Source organism: Hydractinia symbiolongicarpus, chromosome 9, assembly GCF_029227915.1.
Source record: "Hydractinia symbiolongicarpus strain clone_291-10 chromosome 9, HSymV2.1, whole genome shotgun sequence".
NCBI lineage: Eukaryota > Metazoa > Cnidaria > Hydrozoa > Anthoathecata > Hydractiniidae > Hydractinia > Hydractinia symbiolongicarpus.
Genome location: NC_079883.1, coordinates 3,347,843 through 3,372,777, shown reverse-complemented (window position 1 = coordinate 3,372,777; position 24,935 = coordinate 3,347,843). Strand labels below are relative to the sequence as shown.

General features: G+C 34.5%; 4 protein-coding genes across 6 annotated transcripts; all 4 read left to right on the top strand.

The window, feature by feature from the left end:
* The first annotated feature begins 233 nt into the window (after nt 1–233).
* Nucleotides 234–8,035, top strand: LOC130657737 (2-Hydroxyacid oxidase 1-like). The gene is made up of 5 exons (XM_057460746.1): nt 234–542; nt 739–938; nt 1,129–1,619; nt 1,735–1,822; nt 7,878–8,035. Exons 1-5 carry the CDS (start codon nt 412–414, stop codon nt 7,895–7,897), a joined length of 930 nt encoding a protein of 309 aa, XP_057316729.1. The 5' UTR covers nt 234–411; the 3' UTR covers nt 7,898–8,035.
* Nucleotides 8,036–8,042: 7 nt separating this feature from the next.
* LOC130656623 (2-Hydroxyacid oxidase 1-like) lies at nt 8,043–11,622 on the top strand. 3 transcript variants are annotated; one of them, XM_057459514.1, is made up of 6 exons: nt 8,043–8,187; nt 8,377–8,528; nt 9,359–9,675; nt 9,832–9,990; nt 10,832–10,901; nt 10,978–11,622. In XM_057459514.1, exons 1-6 carry the CDS (start codon nt 8,057–8,059, stop codon nt 11,058–11,060), a joined length of 912 nt encoding a protein of 303 aa, XP_057315497.1. In that variant the 5' UTR covers nt 8,043–8,056; the 3' UTR covers nt 11,061–11,622. The 3 variants fall into 3 exon arrangements, with proteins under 3 accessions (XP_057315497.1, XP_057315496.1, XP_057315498.1); XM_057459513.1 differs by having other exon boundaries at nt 9,212–9,675; XM_057459515.1 differs by lacking the exon at nt 8,043–8,187 and having other exon boundaries at nt 8,453–8,595; nt 9,212–9,675.
* A 244-nt stretch (nt 11,623–11,866) lies between these two features.
* Nucleotides 11,867–12,583, top strand: LOC130656626 (uncharacterized). Its single transcript, XM_057459518.1, has one exon. The coding sequence runs from the start codon at nt 11,977–11,979 to the stop codon at nt 12,505–12,507; it is 531 nt and encodes a 176-aa protein (XP_057315501.1). The 5' UTR covers nt 11,867–11,976; the 3' UTR covers nt 12,508–12,583.
* A 760-nt stretch (nt 12,584–13,343) lies between these two features.
* LOC130656622 (dihydroxyacetone phosphate acyltransferase-like) lies at nt 13,344–24,508 on the top strand. Its single transcript, XM_057459512.1, has 14 exons — nt 13,344–13,564; nt 14,603–14,779; nt 15,012–15,141; nt 15,703–15,906; nt 18,575–18,726; nt 18,996–19,126; nt 19,234–19,400; nt 19,537–19,611; nt 20,275–20,633; nt 20,760–20,891; nt 21,805–21,907; nt 22,383–22,476; nt 23,231–23,298; nt 23,376–24,508. Exons 1-14 carry the CDS (start codon nt 13,394–13,396, stop codon nt 23,426–23,428), a joined length of 2,016 nt encoding a protein of 671 aa, XP_057315495.1. The 5' UTR covers nt 13,344–13,393; the 3' UTR covers nt 23,429–24,508.
* The last annotated feature ends 427 nt before the right edge of the window (nt 24,509–24,935 follow it).

The following is a 24,935-nucleotide window of genomic DNA, read 5'->3' as shown; positions in this document are numbered from 1 at the left end:
TAACATACTCTTAAAGCAAATGACAAGCATCTTATAGTTGATTTCACAGACTATACTTTTTAAAGCTTATAATATAGAGTTAATATCACAACAAAAAATCAACAACAACATATTTTCAGAATTTCTTTTTCTTGTTCTTGAAGATAGTAGTACTCATTATTTTAAAGACTTTTGGAATTTGGATTATCTTAGGGCTATGATGCAAAAGTTGGGTGGGGGTTCTAAATTTAGCATTAAGGAGCAATGCAAACCATCAGAAAGATTGATATGCAAATGGCCCCTAAAGCAAAGTTCTCTGATTAAATTTTTTAACCACAGCGATGGCAGATCAGCAACTGTATGACAATATAATTTTTATTCTAGACAACGATTCATGTACTGTTTAAGACTATAAAAGTTGTTAAAAGTGGAATGGAACCTGTTTGTGTTGCAGATATTGAAGCTATAGCAAAAACAAAGTTGCCTGAAGATGCCTGGCAGTTCTACAAGATGGGTGCTGATGATGGACAAGCATTGTCAGAGAATAGAAATGCTATTGATAGGTTATTATCCATTTGATGTTATCACTTGTTAAATTGTATTTAAAAATTATGACTTTTGCTTTAGAATCCTATAAGATTGATATGGATAAATTTGATATGTGTCACTTGATTCCTAGTTTAAATTTGTCACCAGTGTTTTTAATTTCTCTTATTTTTCATTACCATTGATTAAAACTGCTTTAAATTGTATTTTCAGATTGCGTATACCCCCACGTCTTTTGCGAGGGATCCAAGAAGTTGATACAACATGCTACATCCAGAAACAGACAATAGCATTACCGATATGTGTTGCACCAACAGGCCTTCACAAACTTGCTCATCCTGATGGTGAAAGCGGGACTGCCAAAGGACAAATATATTTCCTCATGAAGACATCAGAATTGAATAAAATAGGGATTTTTTGACTGGAAATAACACCATCTGTGACTCCCTTAAAAAAAGGAAGTAATAAGGTGAAGCCTAAATTAGATAACAACTACTTAAAAATATTTTCTGGTTTCTCTCTACACTTAGTTGACTTTTAAGTTTTCTGACACATATTACCACAGGTTTACTACTATTGCTATACATCCATATGGACTTTTTTAAACCTATATGTGTAAACTTATTATAGCTGCTGCTAATTATAGAAGTTGTATGGTTGTCAGTTCGTTCAGTACAACATCATTTGAAGAACTTTCAAAAGCTGCACCAAATGCTATTTTTTGGAGTCAAGCATACATTTACAAAGACAATCAGGTTCCTATTGATTTCGTTCAAGGAATCGAAAATGCTGGTTACCAAGCTATTATCCTTACCGTTGATACTGCAACAAGAAAATTAAACAAGTATCAGAAAATGCGCGATTTGCTAGCTAGTAAAAATGAAAGAATTTACACAGAAGTTCTCACAGATGATGCTGTAAAAGTTGCAGTAAGCTGGAGTGATGTTGATTGGTTGAGGACAGTCACCAAACTACCAATATTGCTGAAAGGTATTATTACAAGAGAAGATGCATTAGAAGCTTTAAAGCATGATGTTCAGGGGAATATTGTTTCCAGTCATGGAGGAAGACAATTAGATGGAGTTCCCTTCACGGTGTGATTTTCATTTAATATGTATTATAAGTATATATGCTATATATTTTAAGCCAAGCTTTTATTTAAAAAATATATATTTGGTAAATAAGAGCTTCTATATATGTTTTATATAGATTGAAGTACTTCCAGAAGTAGTACAAGGTGTTGAGAAAGTATTTCAAATGCTGAAGGATGAATTTGAAAGAGCCATGTTACTTGCAGGTATGTGAAGCCTTCCTATAAATAATTTTTGTTTGCAATAAACTAATCAACCCTAATAATTTTGCTTTGCTGAAATAGGAAAAGTGGTGAAAACGATATTTTCTTTTATATCAATTACTTACTTCTCATTTTCACTTTCATGTTTTAAAATGCACACTGCATTGTACATTTGTCTTTATCATATAGTCTGGGTTTTCCAAACAGAACATACCCTACCAGAAATAGTATTTAATGTGCCATTGTGGTGACAACAACTCGTGCTCATTTAGATGTTGGGATAGTACATTTCTGCTGGTTTTATAGTGGTAAATCATACAACATTTTTTATAACTTGAGGTGTTGTTGTTTTGTTTTAAGATGAGAAAATTTTTATTTTGCTGACCAGCTGACCCTAATCCTTTTCCGTAATTTGGGTTAGGGCAAACAATTACTTAAGGACGGCCTAAATTGTTTTTTTTTTTTTTATAAATACAAACATCCGTAAGAATTTGGAAATATGACATCACAAATAAGGAAGACTGCTACAGTAGGACAAATTTTATTGCCATAATCGTACAAGCTTTGTTTCAATCAATTTATTGATGGAAACAATTCTTGTGTATTTCATTTGGTGTTTATGATCTATACTAAATGAAAGACTGCCATTTGTGTATTTTTAAATCTTTAGATTAGAATAATATAACTCTGATATTTTTTTCACAGGTTGTGCTTCATTGGCTGATATTACACCAGATATGGTTGTACATCAAAGCCAATACTGTAAAATACCCAATCACAAGTTATAGTACAGCAATAAAAATAATGAATATATAATCATTGATCATAATTTTACATAAAAATTTTGATACAGTTTGAAAACGTAAATAAATTATCCAGATAATGTTACGAATTATTAATAGAGTTAAAAAATTTTTTTAAAGATTCTGTATATGAACATGCATTATTGCATGCATTAATCTATTGTTTACTTTTGCCTATTTGTGTTTCACTAGGCGCTAATTAATGCTGCATTAAATAACACTAGAATTATTGCAAGTTAAGGATACCGTTTAGCATCTCTTTCGCGAGCAATGCGCAGCTGGGATTGCCATTTTGATTTCGTATTTCTTTGTTGTCGTTTTTGCTTCTTATCACTTTTAGTCATACACCTGAATCGCAACATGCCCTCTTGTTTGTATTGATGCTAGTGGTGCTGAAAATTTTATTGTAGAGAGTTTTTATCTTTTACCATTTTTGATTTCATTTTGTTGGGTGAATGGCGTTTGCCGTCAAGGTTCCCGAGCAACAGCACCCATCGAAAACGTGGAGTCAAGGTCACTGAGTGATTGGAATGCATTGCCTGCCCAAACGCTAAGGCTCGTATGTCATGCCCTAAACTTGGTGGAGAGTGGTTCGCCTAATATGCTGTCCAAACGACTACATACCTTTTACCATCGTCCAGCTTTAGTAGTGACCTCGTCACAAGCCTCTTCACTCCACCAAAAACCGCCAGTAATACCCTTTGCTGCTGCTAACATGAAGGCGGTGTACCAAACAACTGTTCCACCAACTGTGGCAACGGCAGCAGTAACCGTAACAACTCCTGAACCAAGTCGCCTGGAGAATAATGTATCTGGACTTGTGACAACAACGACACAAAAACTAACCACAATTGATGTTAGTGTGATAATACGATCAGAATTGGCACGTTATTTCGAATAACAACCGGTGTTGTTTCTGTGTCTCAAGAACTTAGTGCAACTCGCCCTGCAGCTTTGAACTCAGGTGATTTTAATACTAACACCACAGCTAATTTTTATAACAAAAATATTTCTATAGATAATGTAGATAGAACTGTAGGTACTTCCGGTGTGTTTCGACAAAGTCTTTCACAGGCAACTCCAGCACGCGTGGTGTCCCTGCCAGCTTTGTCACAGGCAGTTATCAAGCGCATTCAAAAAGGTGAGTATGTCAATTTGTCCAATTACTTCCTTCCACGGTTCCATCTGCTGATGAATTTACCCTGAAGGTGTCTGGTGTGTCTAATCCCTCTGTCACGTTGGTGCTACAACAAAACAATCGTCCTAATGTTACATGAATGGTTGACTGGAATAATTTTATTCGGGCTTTTGTTTCTTTTTTCCTTACCGGGTATTCAAACTCTTACATTATCAGGCATTCATGTGCAACTTTGCTGCCCAATGCACATTTTCTGGCTGGTCCACATACGATCTGCTGTTTAGGTATCAAATGGCCTTTAATTCTACCCTTTCTTAGAATCGGGTTGATGATGATTTATACAACTGCCATTTGTGGAACACTCCACTTCAAGTGCTCTGCTATCGCTGTATGAATTATGGACATCTATCATCGTCATGCCCTCTACTTGGTGCAGTTGCACAGACAAGTTCACAGGCCGTTCCTCCATCTTTTATTGCTCCAGGTGTGCAGCCCTTTTGTACCCCTCCCCCCCCCCCCAGATTTCAACTTCATTTGGCTCGCAGTCCTTTCGTGCCCCCCAAGGTTCGTACAGATTTCACGGGGGTTCTGTCGAACACAATACAGCCACCTGCAGATACTTTAACTCAGTTGGTCACTGCACCAACCACCAGTGCCGTTTTGCTTATCAGTGTAACTTGTGTGGAGAGGCCCTCAGCTTTACAATGTTCCAGCAGGCGTAAAAATTGAACCAAATCCACTGCATCAATGTTGCTTATTTTGAGTTGCTTTTGAGGACGCATCCATGTCAATCGTTAGTTTCTTTTGTGGTCTCAGGTCTTTCTTCAGGTTTCGATATAGGGTACCAAGTACCACCCATATCCGCTAGGCCCAGGAATTTGTTATCGGCTCAGTCTATTCCGCTTAACGTATGGCAGGCAATCAGCAAAAAACTTACATGTGGTCATACGTCTGGCCCATTTCTTGTACCACGAATTCACCCATTTCATTGTCTCCACTTGGTGCTGTTCCAAAAAAAGATGGCAGCTTAAGAATCATTCTCGACCTGTCGTCCTCTAGAGGTGTGGCAGTAAATGAAGGAATCAGCAAAGACAAATTTTAGGTAAGGTATTCCAGATTTGATGATGCAGTCACGCTTGTGTCCTCCTTGGGCACTGATGCCTTTCTGGCTAAGGTGGACATCAAGCATGCGTCAAGGCTTTGTCCTGTTAGACAGGATAAAAGGTGTTTACTGGGTTACTGTTGGCAGGGATATTATTTTATTGATACATGTCTCCCGTTTGGTAGCCGTTCATCCCCTTTCTTGTTTAACACAGTCGCAGACTTGTTATGTTGGATTTTTATCGTGGTCTGAGGGATTCCCTTTGTCCTTCACTATCTTAATGATTTTTTAGTCTGTGGGCAGTCAAGAGATGAGGTTGAGACACATCTCTATGTTATACCGTCCCTTTGTTTTAAATTAGGGGTGCCTTTGGCCGAAGACAAAACAGTGAGGGCTGCACAGTCACTTACACATCTGGGATTAGAGATCGATACATCTCAACAAATCATTCGGTTACCCACAGAGAAGTATACAGAGTTACAGGATAATCTGCCAAGCTGGCACAATGAGAAAAAGTGCACCAAGCGCGAGCTTCTCTATTTAATTGGGTCTTTATCCTTCTTATCAAAGGTTGTTTAACCGGGCAGAATATTTTTGCGTCGACTAATTGGTTTGTCCACTTCAGTCTCTTGTTTGAAACGCCACATTTATCGCTGTTACCTTTATTTGGATAGGACGGCTGTCACACTACTCTCCCGAAGATTTTGTATGACTCAGGCTCTATCTCGAGGCTGGGATCAATCCAACCTATCCTTAGTTTTCCTCATACAATTTTAAAGCTGTCCTTGTTGACAGTTTGTGTTTTTAAGCTGTCTTTGTTGACAGTTTGTGATCTAAGCTGTTTTTGTTGACAGTTTGTTGTAAGCTATAGGTTTCAGCTGCCCTTGATGACAGTTAACTTCAGCTATTGTCTAAGCAGAGTTTATCTCATCATTCAATACATATTGTATCCCTCGATTTCCAACATTCCGCCAAACAATGCTCTTTTTATTGTGTTGATTACGGTATTACGCCAGCGATTAATTCCTGTTTATTGGAAACTTCTTTTTTGTACATATAGGTAATATTTATCATAGCACATCCGTATTTCATTCTCAACAGAGAATGCTTCACCCCGACCAGACCTCTGATCATGACGGGCGAGTATAATGCGTGTAAGTTATATTGAAGAAGAACTACTTTGTTCATCACTAACATACTGCCAAGCAGTGAGCGGGATTCAATCCGCGGTTCCCAGAACTGGGAGCCGCAGACGAACCCACTACACTACGTGCGGCAATATGTTAGTGATGAACTCAGATAGTTTACCCAGATGGTGTGTATACATATAGGTGAATATTTATCATAGCACATCCGTATTTCATTCTCAATAGAGAATGCTTCACCCTGATCAGACCTCTGATTATGACGGGCGAGTATAATGCGTGTATGTCATATTGAAGAAGAACTACTTCGCAGTCCTCAGAACTGAGAGCCCCAGAGTGGCTTCATCTGCGGCTCCAATGACTTACATGGAATATTCAATATTCTTTTTTGTATTTTAGCACTAGGTAGCACTAGTTAATGCTATACATGCTTACAGATTTTGTAATTTGGATGCTTTTTTAGGCATAATGACACAACATTTTTAGACACGAATGTAATTTTTACCCGAAATACAGCTAAGAATAATGATGAGAAATATTAGAAATTTTTCAATTCTTTTATATTCTTGTGTTACTCTTCTATGTTATGTAGGTGAAAAATTTAGGGAATAATAAAAATATTGGACATACGTTTGAATATTCTTGTTGAGATGAATTAATTGAAAGCATTTTGAATTAATTTACTTAACAAAAATATTCAACATAATTTCTTTTGTTTCAACTAACAGGCTATTTTAAAATGTGTCGAAAAATTAAGCATATTTAACTATTTACTCTTCAACACGTTTTTTTTGTGTATTACCATGAAGAATCTATCTATATAATAATACGCTAGTTCTGTCTGTCTGTGACTTTTGCAAAGTGGATTATATTCTTCACTATTTTCTTTAATAAAGTCTGTAAAACATCGCCCATAAAATGGTTCTGTAATTTACCAAAGTTTTAACGTTAAAATAATATTAACGGTAAAGGAAAGTATATTAAATTAATGAAGCCATTACAGTGGACTTTAAACTTTGAGGGTAAATAACTTGGAAACGAGGTGGTGACGTCAATGTTTTATTACCTCGTGGGTAACTAGGGACCACCTGGGACCAACTTGGGTAAGTTTTCCAAACCTGGGTCCCCGAATCCGTTTCGGAATGCACAGGTTTATGACGTCATCAAAAAACCTTCAAACCTCAATATCTGTGGAACCGTTTGTCAAAAGTACATGATCCTATACATTTTCTTGATCAGCTTTTCAAGATCTATACGATGTAGGCGTGTATTAGTTTGTCTTTGCTGACGTCAGCAAAATTATTAAACTCTTTAATCTCCTTAGGTGTTCGTCCAAAACATATGATCATATACATTATTTTCATCAGCTAATCAAGCTCTACACAATAGAGGCAGCAAATATACAATTTTTTAAAAAAAAGAATTTGTCTCTTAACGGTCCTTGCTGACATCATCAAAATTTAAATGACGGTTCTTTTTGACGTTTATCCTGCCTAAGTGGATTTTTCCATGGGCTTTATTGACTAGTATTATAATAAACCGTATATATGTCTGTCTGTCTGGAAAAAAAACGTTGTGCTACGGAAACTTGAAATAGCATGTAATTTAAAGACGCTCGCCATGAATTTTTCCCAGGTTTAACGACTAGTATTTAAAAAACAATATAACTTTCTTTTGTCAATATTTTGAAATGTAAAATGTTGTGTAAGTCACACTTTAATTTGTGGAAAAGTTAGTCGTTAAATGAGATTGTTGACTAATGAAATAGCAACAGTTTTTTTTTATTAAAGCAATTTTTTTATTTTTGTTGTTTTTAAAAGGGCGATGAGCAAAAAATAGCATTTATCGCAAATTTAATTATTTTTTTTAGAATATAGAAGATTATATTAAAGCAACAATATCACACTTTTTAATTTGGAACCACATAAGTTTGTTTTGTGATGAGGTTGGTAAATTGATTGGTAAAAAAAATTTTATAGTTAGCTCATGAAAAAATATGCTTCGTGTTTTAGAATTTAAAAAATTAAGTAATACAGATACAATAAAAAAATGGAACCCATTTGTATATCAGATATTGAAGCCATAGCAAAAACAAAGTTGTCTGCAGATGCTTGGCAGTATTATACGATGGGTGCTGATTCAGAACAGACATTGTCAGAGAATAGAAATGCGTTTGACAGGTTTTTTTTATTTTAATTTCTATTGTTATTACGATATGACTGGTAAAAAAATATGTTTTCATGTCTTTTACAATATGTCAAATATATATATATATATATGTACATATATATATGTATATATATATGTACATGTATATGTACATATATATATATGTACATGTATATATATATATATAAGTGCATTTTCAGATTGCGGATACGCCCACGTCTTTTGCGAGGGATCCAAGAAGTTGATACAACATGCTACATCCAGAAACAGAAAATAGCATTACCAATATGTGTTGCACCCACAGGCCTTCATAAACTAGCTCATGCTGATGGTGAAATTGGAACTGCGAAAGGTAGTTTACCTTGAGTTGCTACTGCATCGATTCAGAGAACTTACTGGTATAAATAGATTTTTGACAGGTAATCCCAGGCTGTAATTAAAATTAACAATGAGAAACTTAAATTTTAAGCATAAAAAACTGATTACTTTTTAATTTTCAGTATAAAAAATCTGAATGGTAATATTGGACACTGAAGATGAAATTAAAATAATGGTAAACAAAATTATTTTGTCCGAATTTTCACTCCAAGGCAGCGTAAAATTGGTCAAGAAAAATTGGTGACAGTAATTGATTTTCATAATAAGTCATAAGTCCTGCTGTGAACTTAATTTCCAACGCAACAATATTTGTGATTGCCAAAATAAATTCAAGCTATTTTCTTAATATAATCAAAGTTCCCTTTTGATTGACGGCATGGATAGTTGTTTAGTGGAGTTGTATATCACAGAAGTCGTTGAAAAAGAGCTATAAAAAAGACATGAGCACAATTTCACAAAGCAGAACACTAAGAATCCTCAATAGAAATCCCCATTTCAAAACAGGGAGTAAGGACAGGACTTCACCAATTTTATCACACATTTACTTTGAACGACTTTTTTAGCTTTTTGATATATTCTAATTCAGTATTTTCTGCTGTTACATTGAGTTTATAGACATGTTATGGAATTTATTGAACTAGTGCATATTTCTTATAGCTGCTGCTAAGTTTAGGAGTTGTATGGCTGTAAGTTCGTTCAGTACAACACCATTTGAAGAACTTTCCAAAGCTGCACCAAATTCTATTTTTTGGAGTCAAGCATACATTTACAAAGACAATCAGGTTACTATTGATTTCGTTCAAGGAATCGAAAATGCTGGTTACCAAGCTATTGTCCTTACCGTTGATACTGCAACAAGAAAATTAAACAAGTATCAGAAAATGCGCGATTTGCTAGCTAGTAAAAATGAAAGAATTTACACAGAAGTTCTCACAGATGATGCTGTAAAAGTTGCAGTAAGCTGGAGTGATGTTGATTGGTTGAGGACAGTCACCAAACTACCAATATTGCTGAAAGGTATTCTCACAAGAGAAGATGCATTAGAAGCTTTAAAGCATGATGTTCAAGGGATTATTGTTTCCAATCATGGTGGCAGACAATTAGATGGAGTTTCATCTACGGTATTAAAAGTTAATTTGTTTTACTTCAGTTTCAAATAGTATTACACAAGACAGATGTTTTGTTAACAAACCTAAATAAGCAGTTAAGGTAGAATGTTGAATATTTCAAATATATAATATATATAAATAAAAATATATTTTGTATATTTTATTTAGATTGAAGCACTTCCAGAGATTGTCCATGCGGTCAATGGAAAGATGGATGTGTATCTAGATGGTGGAATACGTAAAGGAACTGATGTATTTAAAGCATTAGCACTTGGTGCTAAAGCGGTATTCTTTGGAAGACCTGCTATTTATGGTCTTGCATACAATGTAAGGCTAGTTATTGGTTATTTTATCAAATGCATATAGATTTAATCTGCTATAGATTTTAGATAATGAAAAAATTCAAGTGCAGACAAAAGTTAGTAAATTTCAAACTTAAGTTAGTATCTAACTCCATATGTAGTTGCAGTAAGAGAAATATTTGATATCCACGTCCATATTTTGTTATAAGCAATCAAATTGCTAAGGCAACTTGCTTAGCAACCTTTGGGCATCACTTGATCTCTTAAACACTTTTCCGTTATTTAGTAACAACCGTAGGACTATGGCAAAAGTCTTCTAAGAACAGGATATATAAGTATTTAAACAGCACTATAGTGTGCTTGAAAAAATTTATATTTTGTGACAAACACCATCAAAGAAAGTCATGATACTCTTTCATTGGTAAAAAATAAGGAGATGAAAAACCAACTAAAGGACATCTTCTCTTAGCAATATAAGACCTGACCTTAAATGGAGTTGCTTATAAAAAAAACATGTGTTTTTGGTATATGGTAAATAATAGTATGTTTTAACAAGCCAAAAAACATTTGGCACAGAAATTTTAAAGTTCGTTCCTACAATCTGAACTATTTGTGCATTTAATGCATGCAATTTGAATTTTTCAAAAAAGATGTAAGGTTGCTTTTCACTTCGAGAAAATTTTCTGCGGTTAGTTTGTTTGGTTGGATCCAAACTCTTAAAATATCCCAATTGTTGCTGACTTAAAGCATCTGATTAAATATCAATGTCAAAAGCCTTGTAGTAATTCACAGTCAGTTGTATTCCTGTATTTCCCATACTATAAGGTATGATAACTTATTGAGTACACAGGCTTGTTATATTTCAGGGAAAAGAAGGTGTTGAGAAAGTATTTCAGATGTTAAAGGATGAATTTGAAAGAGCCATGCTGCTTGCAGGTATAAAGATGACCTGTTTTGTAAAAACATGATTATTACTTGTGTGAAAAGATATTGTTTTTTCTGTTTGTTACAGGTTGTGCTTCATTGGCTGATATTACACCAGATATGGTTGTACATGAAAGCTATTACTGGAAATTACCCAATCACAAACTATGAAATAAATTTCAATCTTTACAAGTTTTTATTTCTTTTTATTTCTTATCAAGGAGAAACCCCATTGATTTGTTACATAAAGTTTAAATTTTTCTTTCAAGTGATATTATGTCGGTGGATATTTTGTGTGCTTGGAGGTCAATAAATTTAGAATTACTTTAGAGTTTAATTGTTATTATTGTTGCTTTTTTCCATTTTTCGTAACTTTTTTGATTCGCCCAAACTTACTAAAAGTGACAATCTGTACCTCATTTGGAAGCTGTCATCATGTATCAATGCAAGACGTTGTCTTTTCACTTTTTTCACCTCTGTTAAGATCTAGAATTATAGACAAAATTAATGAAATAAAGGCATTTTTTCGTCATTTTGTGATCACATGTTAGTAAGTAAGTAACGTGAAGTTTTAACGTCCTTGGGGATTCTGTTCTAACAGCTGGCTCTTCCTCCCCTCCAACTGTATCTATGTTACATTACCACTAGAGATACATATAGCATTATATTTTATGTTATATTATATATTTGTTTTATTATATTCATTTAGCATAAATACAAGGCATTTTGTAAAGTTTAAATATTTTTGTGTAAAACTCTCCTTCACACTTCCTCCCCCCAAAAAAACTACATGAATTTCTTATTTAAAATTGTCTAAAAGTTTAGTTTGAAAAACAATCACAAAAGATCTCTGGTAACGATTTTTTTTCTGTTTTGTTTATTTGAGTAAACAGTAAATATGTAAAATTCTCTTGTTCACTATGGTGTTGATTTTTTGTTCGATTTACTTTTATGTTGATTTAGTTTGTGTATGGGAATATTTTACTAGCAAGAATGTGTGTTTTCCTTTTGTAGTTCACATCGAGAAAATGAAAAATTAGAAGAAAAAACTAGAAGACGTCTTAATCAGAAAGTGTTGCCACTCAAAATGAGTGTTACTAAAAACGTTTATGATGAAAATATGAGCTGTGAAAATATTGGGAAGTTACACACAGATAAAAATGTATCAACCTCCAAAGATTTAATGCATGTACAACCAAATAAACTTAATAAAGATTTACTTGTGTGCAGGAATAAAAACGTTCAACCAGTTATTTCGAAACAGACATATCGATTACCTCATTGCAGTGTGCTAGACAGGGTAAAACAATTTTTACCACAAATTGCATCAGCTAATGACAGTCTTGTTGGAATTGTTGCAGAGGAGAAGGACAAGCTGGACATTGAAAATTTAAATGATGAAGAAGCTTTTATAGAAATGGATGTAGCGTTGGTTGATAACGAACTATTATTGTCTGATGATGATAACAATGACGACACTGATGACGATAATGATAACGAGGAGGAAGTATCAGATTCTAATTGTAAACCTCAATGCTTTATTAATTTAAAGAAAAGTCTATTAATTGAAGAAGTGAAAAAAGTTGAATCACAAGAAGGCGAACTAGCAAGTATTTAAGTGATATTTTTTACTGTACATAATGTGTAAAAGTTTGTTTTTGAAATGGAAAATATTTTCATACATGTTTACAGCAGCATAACAATATATTTTGTCTGCGTATTACAGATACAACCCTGGACATCATATATAAGGGATGGATAAGGGTTAGCCACAAGTAATTGAGAACGTCGTTTCTATCCCAGCCCTCTGAGCTTGTCAATTCGTAGACTTAGAACTCAGGATTCAGTTTTTTGGTTAGACCTAAAAATTTTATTAGTTTTTGCTGACGTCAGCGCACACTATTTTCACGTCACGCCTAACTTTCCCAGGCTACGACACGGATTTTTATAACGTGGACGTTTTGGAAAGTGTAGTTTTTGATGTTGGTTATACTTTGTGTAAATATTAGTTAAAGCAGAGCTTTGTGAACCTACTTCTGGAAAGTACTTGCCATGTTGTTCGGTCGTTTTAAGAAATATTCCAAAAATCTGTCATTTCCACAAATATTATGTCCAGGGTTGTAGTAACCCATTATATTTAATAGGTGGGGCTAAATTTTCTTAACGTTTCCCGTCCTGTGGCTTTGTAGACAAAATAGAGGAAGCTGGTAACATTTTTTTATATGTTCTCAGGAATCTAGTCGAGTCATTATCTTGGACTGAATGAGGTCATCCAAACTTTTTTATCTCCAATGTATTGCTAAGTTTTGTGGCAATATGTTTCCTTCGTTACTGTAAGAGGGTACAGAGCCCTCAAAAGACCTACCTGAGTAGGGAATACTTCTCCTATAATCCACGTTTCACTGACCGTTTTCTTGTTGCTTTTTAATTCAAGATTTGATTTAATTATTATCCATAACATTCGAAATATTTTCAGATATAATTAAAATTTTGGTTGTCAGATAATGACAAGTCGAGAGGATTGGATTGACATAACAGATACACACCAGTTTGATGTGTTGTGGGCGTTTCGAAAATATGAGTGCCCAAAGTACATGTTTGCTGGCGAATATAATAGACAAAAGATCAAGGAAAGTGTGTTGAAAGCTCATCGCATCAAAGATGCTATTGAGAAGGTAAATAGTTACTTATTCTTTTTTCTCTCTTTCTCCATCATAAATACTTGATTAAGAAACCCCAGGGCTTATTTAAAATTTTGACTTATAAGGTGACTGCTTATTCAAGAGAGGCGGTAAATCGAGAAGGGTGCTCTCCTATTTTATGGTATGTTAAAGCTTTCTTTTTTAGTAAACCATTAGAGGCGCAAAATAGAAAAACAAAGAACATATATAACAGTATAAATAACATATCCGTAAATGCATTTATACCTTATGGTAAATGTTATGGTTAGATTTTCTCTATATCAATGAAATAATAGCGAACTGCTTAAACAAGAAAATAGATATAATTTTTTGACATTAAATTTTATGCCGTAGATGATTTTGAGAAGAAAGCTTTTTTTAATGAAATGTTTTTATTTCTAATTTCCGAAATATTTGAATAAGCAGCCCTTTTGCTCTAGTAATATTAGTAATATATTCAAATAACCACGGCTGGACACTTTTTTAAAAGGAAGAGTGGTTGCTTTTCGAGGCGCTTATTTGGGGTGGGCGCTTATTTGAAGAGGGCGCTTATTTGAAGAGGGCGCTTATTTGAGGTGGGCGCTTAATTTAGCCTTTACGGTATTTGTTGTATTGCCTCCCTAATTGCTATAAACATTTATCACAATGTATGTTCGTTTGTCAGTTCAGCATTAATCATAAGGATAATTTCATAAAGTCAAATGTGTGTTTTACGTAACTATGTATGCGAACACTAAAAATGTGTATAGTACCTTATAAAACAGAAATATTCAAATATATTCTCTAATCTCTCAAAGCGTCAGACATAACATAAGTGCCATGGAGAACATCATTCGAGCTATTATTAAATTTACGCATTACTTTATACAACTCTCTGTTGTCTCAGCGTAGGGTACGTTTGTCATGATGCCAAATGTTTTCCTGTTAATGTATAGAGATTTAAAAATTACCAAAAACAGGAAGGAATTTATGTGATTTTGTAAAATTCTTATCAAAATCAGTCAACAGTAATGTACTATATTATCATTGCAGTATAAACAAGAGAAAGAAGTTGATTTAAACACTGCCTACACACAAGCATCCGACATTATTGATGAAATCTCGCATGCGTTCAGTATCTCGACAATCCGTTTAATGGCGTTGGTACTGATGAAAATTATTCGAACCCTCTTTCGACATGTGTTGGTCAATAAAAAAGGACTTGAAACGGTAAGAGATACATCTTTTTAGTGAGAATCCCCTTGTTTACTTTTATTTCTTAGGCCTTAATAAGATTTTAAATTTTATTTTTCTAGAATCAACTCTACGAAAATATATCTTTGTTTACTTTGTTTTTTTTGTTTATATACTTGTATAAATTTTCCTCTCCTAATTTTTATTCAACATAAGTATGTGATCGCACCGCAATTGTGAAACATGTTTTTTTTCTTCTTTATTTTAGTTTCGTAAGTGTGTGAAGCATACTCCAATTGTACTTGTTCCTACGCACAACAGTTACTTTGACTTCCTACTGGCGTCTTATATATGTTTTGCTATGGATTTGCCATTACCTGCTATTGTTAGTGGTCAAGGTGAGTACACTGATCAATGTATTTTTTTAATTTTTGTTGTAAGTGATTGTAGAGTGTTTTTTATTTGCTAAGAGCACAATTAAAAGTGCATTGAATGAAATTACTGGCGGAAAAAAGATCACAGAATTCAAGTTTGTGAATAGGAAATTTGTGCAAAATGCGAAATAAAAAATTGGCGAATTTGTGCATTTGTTTATTGATATTTTAAAATTAAAGATTTCAAAATATATATTGTTTTCTTCATATCATATGTCAAAAGCGAATTTTATGCTGATTTTCAGGAACATTGCAAAAGATCTAGAAATAAGGTGAAATGCGAATTAACAGATTGTAAATGCTTGTCTTTGTTTGAAAATTGCAAATTCAAGTTTGTAAATACATGGTAAATTTCCAAACAATTTCGCAGTTTTTGAAATTAAATGTGAAATACAGTTGAAGCCTATTTTCCTGTGTGATTTTCCTATTGCTATTGAATGCTCTTTTATCTTTATTTTTAACAGAGTAAGCAACAGATTTGTAAATTTTGACTACTTAATCAGGAAACCATTTTTTTATATTCAGACTTCTTGAGCATGGCAGTTGTCAACCATCTACTGCGTGGTTCAGGAGCTTTTTATATGCGTCGCTCGTTTGCTTCGGATAGCTTCTATCGCAGTATATTTACAGAATATACGCAGCAAGTGTTGTGTTCCGGAGAAAGACCAATCGAGTTCTTTCCAGAGGGAACGAGAAGTAGAAGTGCTAAAGCTTTACAACCCAAAGTTGGTATGTTAGTATATTTTTATCAAGTTAACCAAACGAGGAAACGGATAGAAATAAAAGAATAAAAATTTAACCAGCATAGTTAATCTCAGTGTTTATTATCATTTTTGTTTTACTCTATATGTGTCTAAAAATATCTCTATTCGTTCTCCTCTTTCTCATACTCTTTCAATATGTTTCTACCACTGTTCTTTGTAGAAGTTGCGTTTCCCAAAGCCTAAGCTAAGGGTCACAGCTCAAAAACAAGATGTTATTCGTTCTCCTCTTTCTCATACTCTTTCAATATGTTTCTACCACTGTCCTTTGTGGACGTTGCGTTTCCGAAAACATAAGCTTAAGGACACACCTCAAAAACAAGATGTTTTTCGTTCTTCTCTTTCTCATACTCTTTCAATATGTTTCTACCACTGTCCTTTGTGGACGTTGCGTTTCCGAAAACATAAGCTTAAGGACACACCTCAAAAACAAGATGTTTTTCGTTCTTCTCTTTCTCGCACTCTTTCAATATGTTTCTACCACTGTCCTTTGTGGACGTTGCGTTTCCGAAAACATAAGCTTAAGGACACAGCTCACAAACAAGATGTTATTCGTTCTCCTCTTTCTCGTAATCGCTCAATATGTTTCTACCACTGTTCTTTGTGGACGTTGTGTTTCCCAAAGCCTAAACTAAGGGACACAGCTCACAAACAAGATGTTTTTCGTTCTTCTCTTTCTCGCACTCTTTCAATATGTTTCTACCACTGTTCTTTGTGGACGTTGCGTTTCCCAAAGCCTAAACTAAGGGTCACAGCTCAAAAACAAGATGTTTTTCGTTCTCCTCTTTCTCATACTCTTTCAATATGTTTCTACCACTGTTCTTTGTAGAAGTTCTGTTTCCCAAAGCCTAAACTAAGGGTCACAGCTCAAAAACAAGATGTTATTCGTTCTTCTCTTTCTCGCACTCTTTCAATATGTTTCTACCACTGTTCTTTGTAGACGTTGCGTTTCCCAAAGCCTAAGCTTAAAGATACAGCTCACAAACAAGATGTTATTCGTTCTCCTCTTTCTCGTAATCGCTCAATATGTTTCTACCACTGTCCTTTGTAGAAGTTGTGTTTCCCAAAGCCTAAACTAAGGGTCACAGCTCAAAAACAAGATGTTATTCGTTCTTCTCTTTCTCGCACTCTTTCAATATGTTTCTACCACTGTTCTTTGTAGACGTTGCGTTTCCCAAAGCGTAAGCTTCAGGATACAGCTCAAAAAAAAGATGTTATTCGTTCTCCTCTTTGTTCCAGCGCGGAGATGATAAACCGCGATGTAGTGATTGCTCTAATGTAATCGAGCAATCTTTGGTGGCAGTGGTGTATTAAGCGGACTTAATACACCAAATTTGGATGGTAATGGCGTATTGAGAGGACTTGTTGGAACCAGTGTTGATGTTTTTGGTAATGGTGTATTACGAGGGCTTTTTGCAACTAAAGTCGTATATCCACCGTCGTCAACATTATCCATTGATCTCTTTCTCTTTCGTCGCAGTGTCATTTTAAGGTCGTTTTGCTTTGCAATCTCGTAACAACTTTCCTGTGGAACGCCAAGTCGTATATGTAGCTTCAACTCTTTGTGTGATACCACGTAGGCGTAAGTGGGTTGTTGAGTAGGTTTATCTTCTCTTTCGGATGTGTTTACCTTGATATCTGTGTTTGTTTCTGCGTTTTTAAAGTTTTGGTTGTTATGATGGTAGGTTGATGATATTACATCCTTTGAAGATGCAGGATCAGAGTGGAGTCGGTTCGCGTGAAAGCAAGGTGCTCGAATGCTGTGGATCATCTTGGCTGGAGTTGTATAGCTCGTGCTGGCATCACGTACTGATGGCTTTGACGCGGTTTTGGTTGTGGTTGAGAGTGATGGTGGTGGTGGCGGTGGTGGTACCCAGTTCTTTTTATTCTTTGTCAGTGTTAAATGTGGGTAAAACTTCTTTTTTTGGTCAAATAAATTGGTTTTCTTTCCAAGCGGTGTCATTGGAATGTCTGCAGCAGCTGGTCCTTTGCGTCGCGATCTGGTTTGTTTTTGTTTCTTTTCAGTAGCCTTTGCTGGTCCTTTTTCCAAGGTTCCGTTCTCTCTGGTGTTGGGGGATCTTACTAATTTACCATCAGCTTCTTCTCTGTTAGGAATGTTGATTGCAACATCCTTCGGAAAGTTAAAAAATTGGCTAGCAATATCAATGTCAGCTTTTTCTTTCTTCTTGATGTAGTGTCGAACTTGAACTTCGCTACTGAAGTATCGACCGGCTTGCTCAGGTGTCATAGCTTTTAATTTTTGCAATTTATTTTTTCCTTTCCTTTTCTTCTTGTCAACTTCAATTGGAGCCATCATTCGTTCTCTTGTAGCAGCAGACACGTTTGATTCTCCATAACTTACACGAACGCCATCAATAACTCTCGGCTTATCTTTGTTTTTATGCATTTTACACAAATATAATATTTATCTGTCGTATACGACCACTTCGTTCTCCGTGCTTTGTAAAAAAGCAAAGAGTACGTTATTTGACGTCATTTTAAGGATAGATTTGTACGTCATTTAACGTCATTTTAAAGAAAGATTTTAAGCGTCACTTATGACGTCACCTATTTTAGTCACAAGGAAATACCCTTCTGCCCAGTTCTCTTTTTAAACAGACAATTACTTTTTATAGGACTGCTGTCAATGGTGTTGGAAAGTTTCTTTCATGGTTATGTGCAAGATGTTTCATTTATTCCGATGAGTATCAGCTTTGAGAAGATTACGGAGGAACAACTGTATATGTTTGAGTTACTTGGTTTACCTAAACCAAAGGAGTCGTTGTCAGTAAGTCTTTTAGATATCCTTACCGGTGAGAATATTTTTTAGAAATACTTTTTAGGTCATTTCTTTTCGCACACTATTCTAGGGTTCTTTTACTTTCGTTATGTTAAGGGGTCACAAACATCACAAATATTGCAGCGGAGGTAGAGAAATGTCTTTAGCAGCCCCTTCGTTACAGTATATGTGGTGTAGTAGTTCTCAAACATACTTAAAGAAGTACATTTCTCAAGTTTATCTAGCAAATGAATTTATCAACAAAAAATTTTCTTTAGGGACTTTTGAAAGCTCGTTCTATCTTGAAATCTGACTTTGGTACAGTGTCTGTTCACTTTGGTGAAGTCATGTCTTTACGAGAATACTGTCTTGGCAAAATTAATGGTATGGATTATGTAAATATACCAAGGTAAGTATGACAATCAGGTTTGCCCTGACAGCTTAGACTATTGTGAAACAGAATTTATTTGGATCATAATTTTTTTTACGTTAATAATTTGTCCTTATCACTAATAGATGTGAAAGACATTTGAAGATATTCGGAAGAGAAGCCCAAGAAATGCAAATTGCGAAATATTTTGGTGAGAAGTTGATACATACGCAACAATCCAATATGGTGATATATCCTAGATGTGTTGTCGCAACTCTCTTATTACATAAAAATGGTGAGAGTATGAAATTAGGTAGGTTTGTTTTAAACGTATCTTTTCAACATTCGTTATCTACTTGTTTTATGCACCGTTATGATAATTTTATCTTTTGTCTAGCATTTTAAAAATTGTTTGTTTGTAATTCTGATTAAAAAGAATTTTTGTTTAGCTGATATATCATATCAAGTAGATAAAATTGGTAGCATGTTACGAAGGTTTGGTTGTAAAATGCTTGATTTTGAAGGTGAGGTGTTTCTTTAAAACCGCTTAATTGAAAGCACTTTTTATATACACAATTTCTTTTTTGCCCCAAACACTGTTTAGCTACTAAGGAAAAAACGAGCGGATTGTTAATTCCCAAAGTATTTTACAATAAGTCAAAAGTGTTTCAAATCATAAGTAAAAAAAACAGCTTCTGCCAAAATTCTCCGTGCCACTTTAAGTTAAAGTTGTGGTTTAATCTCTGAAAAACTATGCTTAGAATTTAAACTTGCATCATGGAAATTGTTTGTTACTAGTCGGTGGCCGTAGATAAATCCACGGGCTCGCCCGTACTTTATTTACCGCATTTTGTGTCCCTAGCGGTTACCATTTTGCGTGACAGACAGACAGGCGTATACGGGTATTATAATATATCTATTTATTTGCCCTGTGCAAATCTTTTAGCAATTTTTTAGGGCGATTGTTTACATTTGGCATTGTTTATAAAAAGTGTTGAAAGTAGTTTATTTTCTCTTGTTTTTATCATATACAATGTTCCAATAATATCACCGCAACACCAATCGTAGCAGGACAATATAGATAATTTCGTAAATCGACTAACAAGGATTAGTTAAAATTCAACTTCGGCTTGTTAAAGAAACAAATAATATATTTACGTCTTTCGAATACTCGTTTTATTTTGCAGACATACTGACGAACAAAGTAAAGGTTCAGAAAGCAGTAGAAATGTCCGACCTTGTATTAAGCATTGATTCCGACGAACATGTGAAATATTGTTATTCCACTTTGACTGATGAGAGTATGAAACAGACAAACTTATATAAAACATTTGGTTCAGAGTCAGACTTGATATCGAAGTCTCTTGGGTATATTTACATCTCACGTCAGCGTAACAAACTCATGCACAGTTGCTTATTGCCTGCCATATTTCTACATTCACTCAATGTTGGTCAACAAGAAGAAGAAATTAACCGTTTATTTGTATTTTTATGTGAATTATTTAAAATTGAATTTATATTTGATCCAGATGTGACCGTGAAGCAGGTTAGTGTTGGGTTTACCGTAGCTACGATATAAGAATGCCATGTGTTTCCTTTTTTTGTTTGTTTGTTTGTGTTTGTTTGTTTGTAACAGTGAAATTGGTGTTTAACGAACTTGTAAATGTTTTAGAGTTTTACGGAAACAATGGACACACTCACCCAATTAAATATCATTAGAAGTTCATTCCAATTAAACGAAGTAAAGACAGACGAAATTACATTTCTTTTAGCGTTGTTACAACCTTTTATCGATGCTTACCTGGTACGTAAAAACCTTATTAAAACTATTGTGTTACAAAATATTCTATATAAAAATCACTGTGCTTAAAAGATCTAACAATGGAGACTATCTTCTTATACAAAAGCGATGTAGTCGATGCTAGACTTCGTTTAGAGTTAAATGTAAGAAGTTTTGATAAATGTTTCTCTTGCTTCTTCTTTCTTCAATGTTACGTGAAGAGAGTACCTAACTTAGTGCCTAATTCTTTACGCTTGCATAACTTAAGTTCATTTTTTTAGCTCTTGTTGTTTAGCGATCACAAAAAAATTACATATTCGTGTCTTAGTTGAAACAGGGATTGTGTGATATCTAATCGGACGAGTAGGTAGTGCGTACTCGCGCAAAAGAATCACTTGCCAATATTATTACCACGAAGTTCAATTAGCAAATACGAGGGTTACATTTCTATTCGTAACGTAATTTTAGGGGAGGCAGCATTTCAGGAAATTTTGCCACCCATTTAGTTTATTAACACATATGCTATATCAAATCATCCCACCCCCTTTTATTTTGAAATGAAAATGAAAAACTGACGACTTCAGTTTATTAACACCCTTTAATGGCGGTAAATAACCACATAAAAATCTCCCATTTGGGGCTACTATCGGTTCTATCATTTTATCTTTGAATGTATAGCATAAGGTATGGAGTTGTGTTTTATTTCGTTAAAAAATTTTTGGGAAAATTTTGTTTAAAAAAATTAACAAACGCCTGAGGTATAGCGCCCTTCATTTTTTTAAAGATTTAAAACTAGTAAAGTAGAAATGAACAGTGTTTCTAAAATCTGCACCAAAAGTTATGCAGAAAAGAGGTATTATGGCGTAAACTATTGTATTAAAGAAAATATCCGGCTTCTCCTCAACACCAAGATTACGTGTTAATGTTTATTTTGTAGATTGTCATCGAATCCATTTTAACAAATTCATTCGATTACCCAGTCTCCTTAAAAACCATGACGACGTCGTTACAACTTCTTGCAGCTTCAGTTATAAAAAATAGTAAGTTTTTTTTGTCATCTCTTTACGATATTATTTTCGAGATAAGAAATTATAAGCCGTCTCATATTGAAGAAGAACTACTTTGCTCATCAGTAACATACTACCTGAAAGCGAGCGGGATTCGATCCGCAGTCCTCAGAACTGAGAGCCCCAGAGTGGCTTCGTCTGCGGCTCCCATGACTTACATGGATTATACTCGTCCATCGTGATCAGAGGTCCGATCGGGGTGAAATGCGGATGTGTCATGGTAAAGATTCACCTAAATAAGCCTTCTGGTTGAAAGTCATGTTTTTTGTGAAACAAGATATCTGTTTCTAACAAGCCCACTGATTTATCGGTATATACTATCAAGGGAAGTCTTGTAAATTTAATATGGTAGATATACCAGGATGATATTGTCTCCGGAACAGGTACTGTTAGTTGGACGATGCTTGCAATTATTGATTTATTTGTTTTCCCTACATCTTCGTTTCAGCTCACCTGGACACGTATGAGTGTCTCTCTTTGAACATGTTATCAAATGCTGTGACATCTCTTTGCAAAAATCGTTTGCTTTTGACTGTTAAAAAGTAGGTGATCCATTTTCTTTAGTATCTATTTAAATTTCGTGGATTTTTTTTGCGGTGAACATGTCAAAATTTTGCCTAATTAATATTTTCCGAGTTTAGAATTTCAAAATTGTATTAAATTTGTAAGGGAAAAGAGATTTTAATTTCGCGATGTACAGGACCCTAAATGGGGGTAACAAATTTAATATTTACTATCGCCCGGAAATTTTAATGTATCACTACATCTGTGCAAATGAAACATCATTAAGCAAAAAATATTCAGCAAAATTGCAGCATTGTGATTGGTCGTAAAAGTGTTGCATCAGAATTGTTGCAGCAAATGGCGGAGAATATTCTTACGCGTAACGTTTTCTGGTTGCTGGTAACATGTTTTTGTTACAGACATTATTTTTGTTGCCAGTAACAAGATGCAAAACCAAATCAAATGGATTTGATTTTGTATCTTGTTACTGGCAACAAAAATAATGTTATGAGTAACAAAAAATGTTGTGAGTAACAAAAAATGTTGTGAGCAACAAAAAGCTTCTGTGGCGACACAAGTTACCTTTTTTAGGCGATAGTAATTAACATGAATTTGTTAGTAATAAATGTATTTATGTTTTTTATTTTGCTGATAGGTTAAAATATTAAAAAATTATAAGGCCAAACTAATAACATATATTACGCAAGAATATATTCATGCAACCCATTCCTTCCGCAAAAATACATTTTTAACGGCCTTTATCAATATTTACGTATTTTTTTATTTATTTAGCGAAAATTTTGAAAACTTAATAAATGATGTAAACTCAGAGAAATTGCAAATCACTAAACGGACACTTGGTATGTTGTTTTCTTTTTCTCTGCTAATTTCTATACTTTAAAACCTTTTTCTGTGTTTTAACTAATTTTCTGTTTAGTTCGATTTGCGTCATCCAAATTAAAGACAGGATTCTCCAAAGCAAGACTTTAGATATTTATAAATATAATCATTTAATCTATTTTTAATCTATAAGACTTAAAATAATAGCGCATTTGGCAAACAGGAATGTAACAAAGTTTTTTAATAAATTTCTTTTTCTCGAGTATTTTGTGGGGAACGTTTTATTGCGGTGATTGACATTTTCGTAATCTTTTTTTATATAGCTGTATTTATATTCATGTAGATGAAGGAAATATCTTCATATGATCGACTTTTCTCTATTCCCGTATTCACGTGTTTGTATTTATAAGCAACTACAATCCCGGACTTAATTTATTGGAAAAGCGGGCCGAATTTCACAGTTCGTCCCACAAGCAGTTATAAACACTGTTTCTACAAAAGACAAAGTCATTACGAACGTGTCAAAGTTCACTTGTCAATGATCGAAAACGAACTAATTTTTGCTGACGTAAGCACACCCGTTTCCCCGAATTTTATCACCTTAGCGGGCCGTCTTGTGGATTGTTCCGAAATGCGGACATGGCAGAAACTGCCAGTAGCGCATTTTCGACGCTATTTAGCTGGCCTACACAACTCCCAAAGCGAAGCTTTTGCAGCCTACCGGCTGCAGAACTTTGACAAGGCGATTCCATTTGGCCAGTTCGAGAAATAGCCAAAAATCGGCCTTTTCCAATAATATTATGTCCAGGATTGCAGTATATATCCAACTTTACTAAGGAAAACTTTAGTATTAGCAATATTGGGTGTGAGCAACAATGTGTATTTTTTTTCATTAAAAGTCGAAATATTTTCAATTTTTAGCAATATTTGAACTGTAGAAAGTTGAAAAGCCAATCTCGCCCCCAGGTCTTTAGGTTTCTCGCCAGCGCTACGTTTATTGATCCGTCATATCGCCGTCAGATATACAAAAACTATAGCAGATTCTGGGATCGAGGTTCATGTGAAGCTTGAACATTAAAAATAAATCACTTTCTCGACCCCAGAGCTCTGTGAGATAAACCCGGAAAGTAGGTATCTCAAAGAGCTTGGGATGAGAATGGATAACCCGCACTTTTTAGTATTGTTTTGATACTGGTATTGTTTAATACAATCTTGACGCTTATTCGACAAGGAGTTTTTTTTATACGAGAGAAGAATTAGTAATTCCGCGCAACACCACTGGACGTAATATATCAGGGAAAAGTGTGGAATTTTAGAGAGTGACACACTGCGAACTTGGCAAGTATGCTCACAGCAGACCTAAGACTTACGATATTTGATTAGGTCCGAAATCTCAAAGGCTGCTAAAATCAAAAAATAAACCATATTTTGGATGTTTCTGGGTAGTAAAGTAGATGTTTTATAATGCAGACATTGTGGAAAGTGCAGCTAGTGCGTTTTTGATATTGGTTACTAAGATTACACTCCTGCTAAAGTAAAACTGCGAAGTGATGGTGTTTTCCTGTTTCGAGAAAGGGCTAAAAACGGACGATTTCCCAAATATTTTCCACCGTAGTAGGTGTATATTTTTGTTGATTAGTTTAAAAGTTTTCAACCT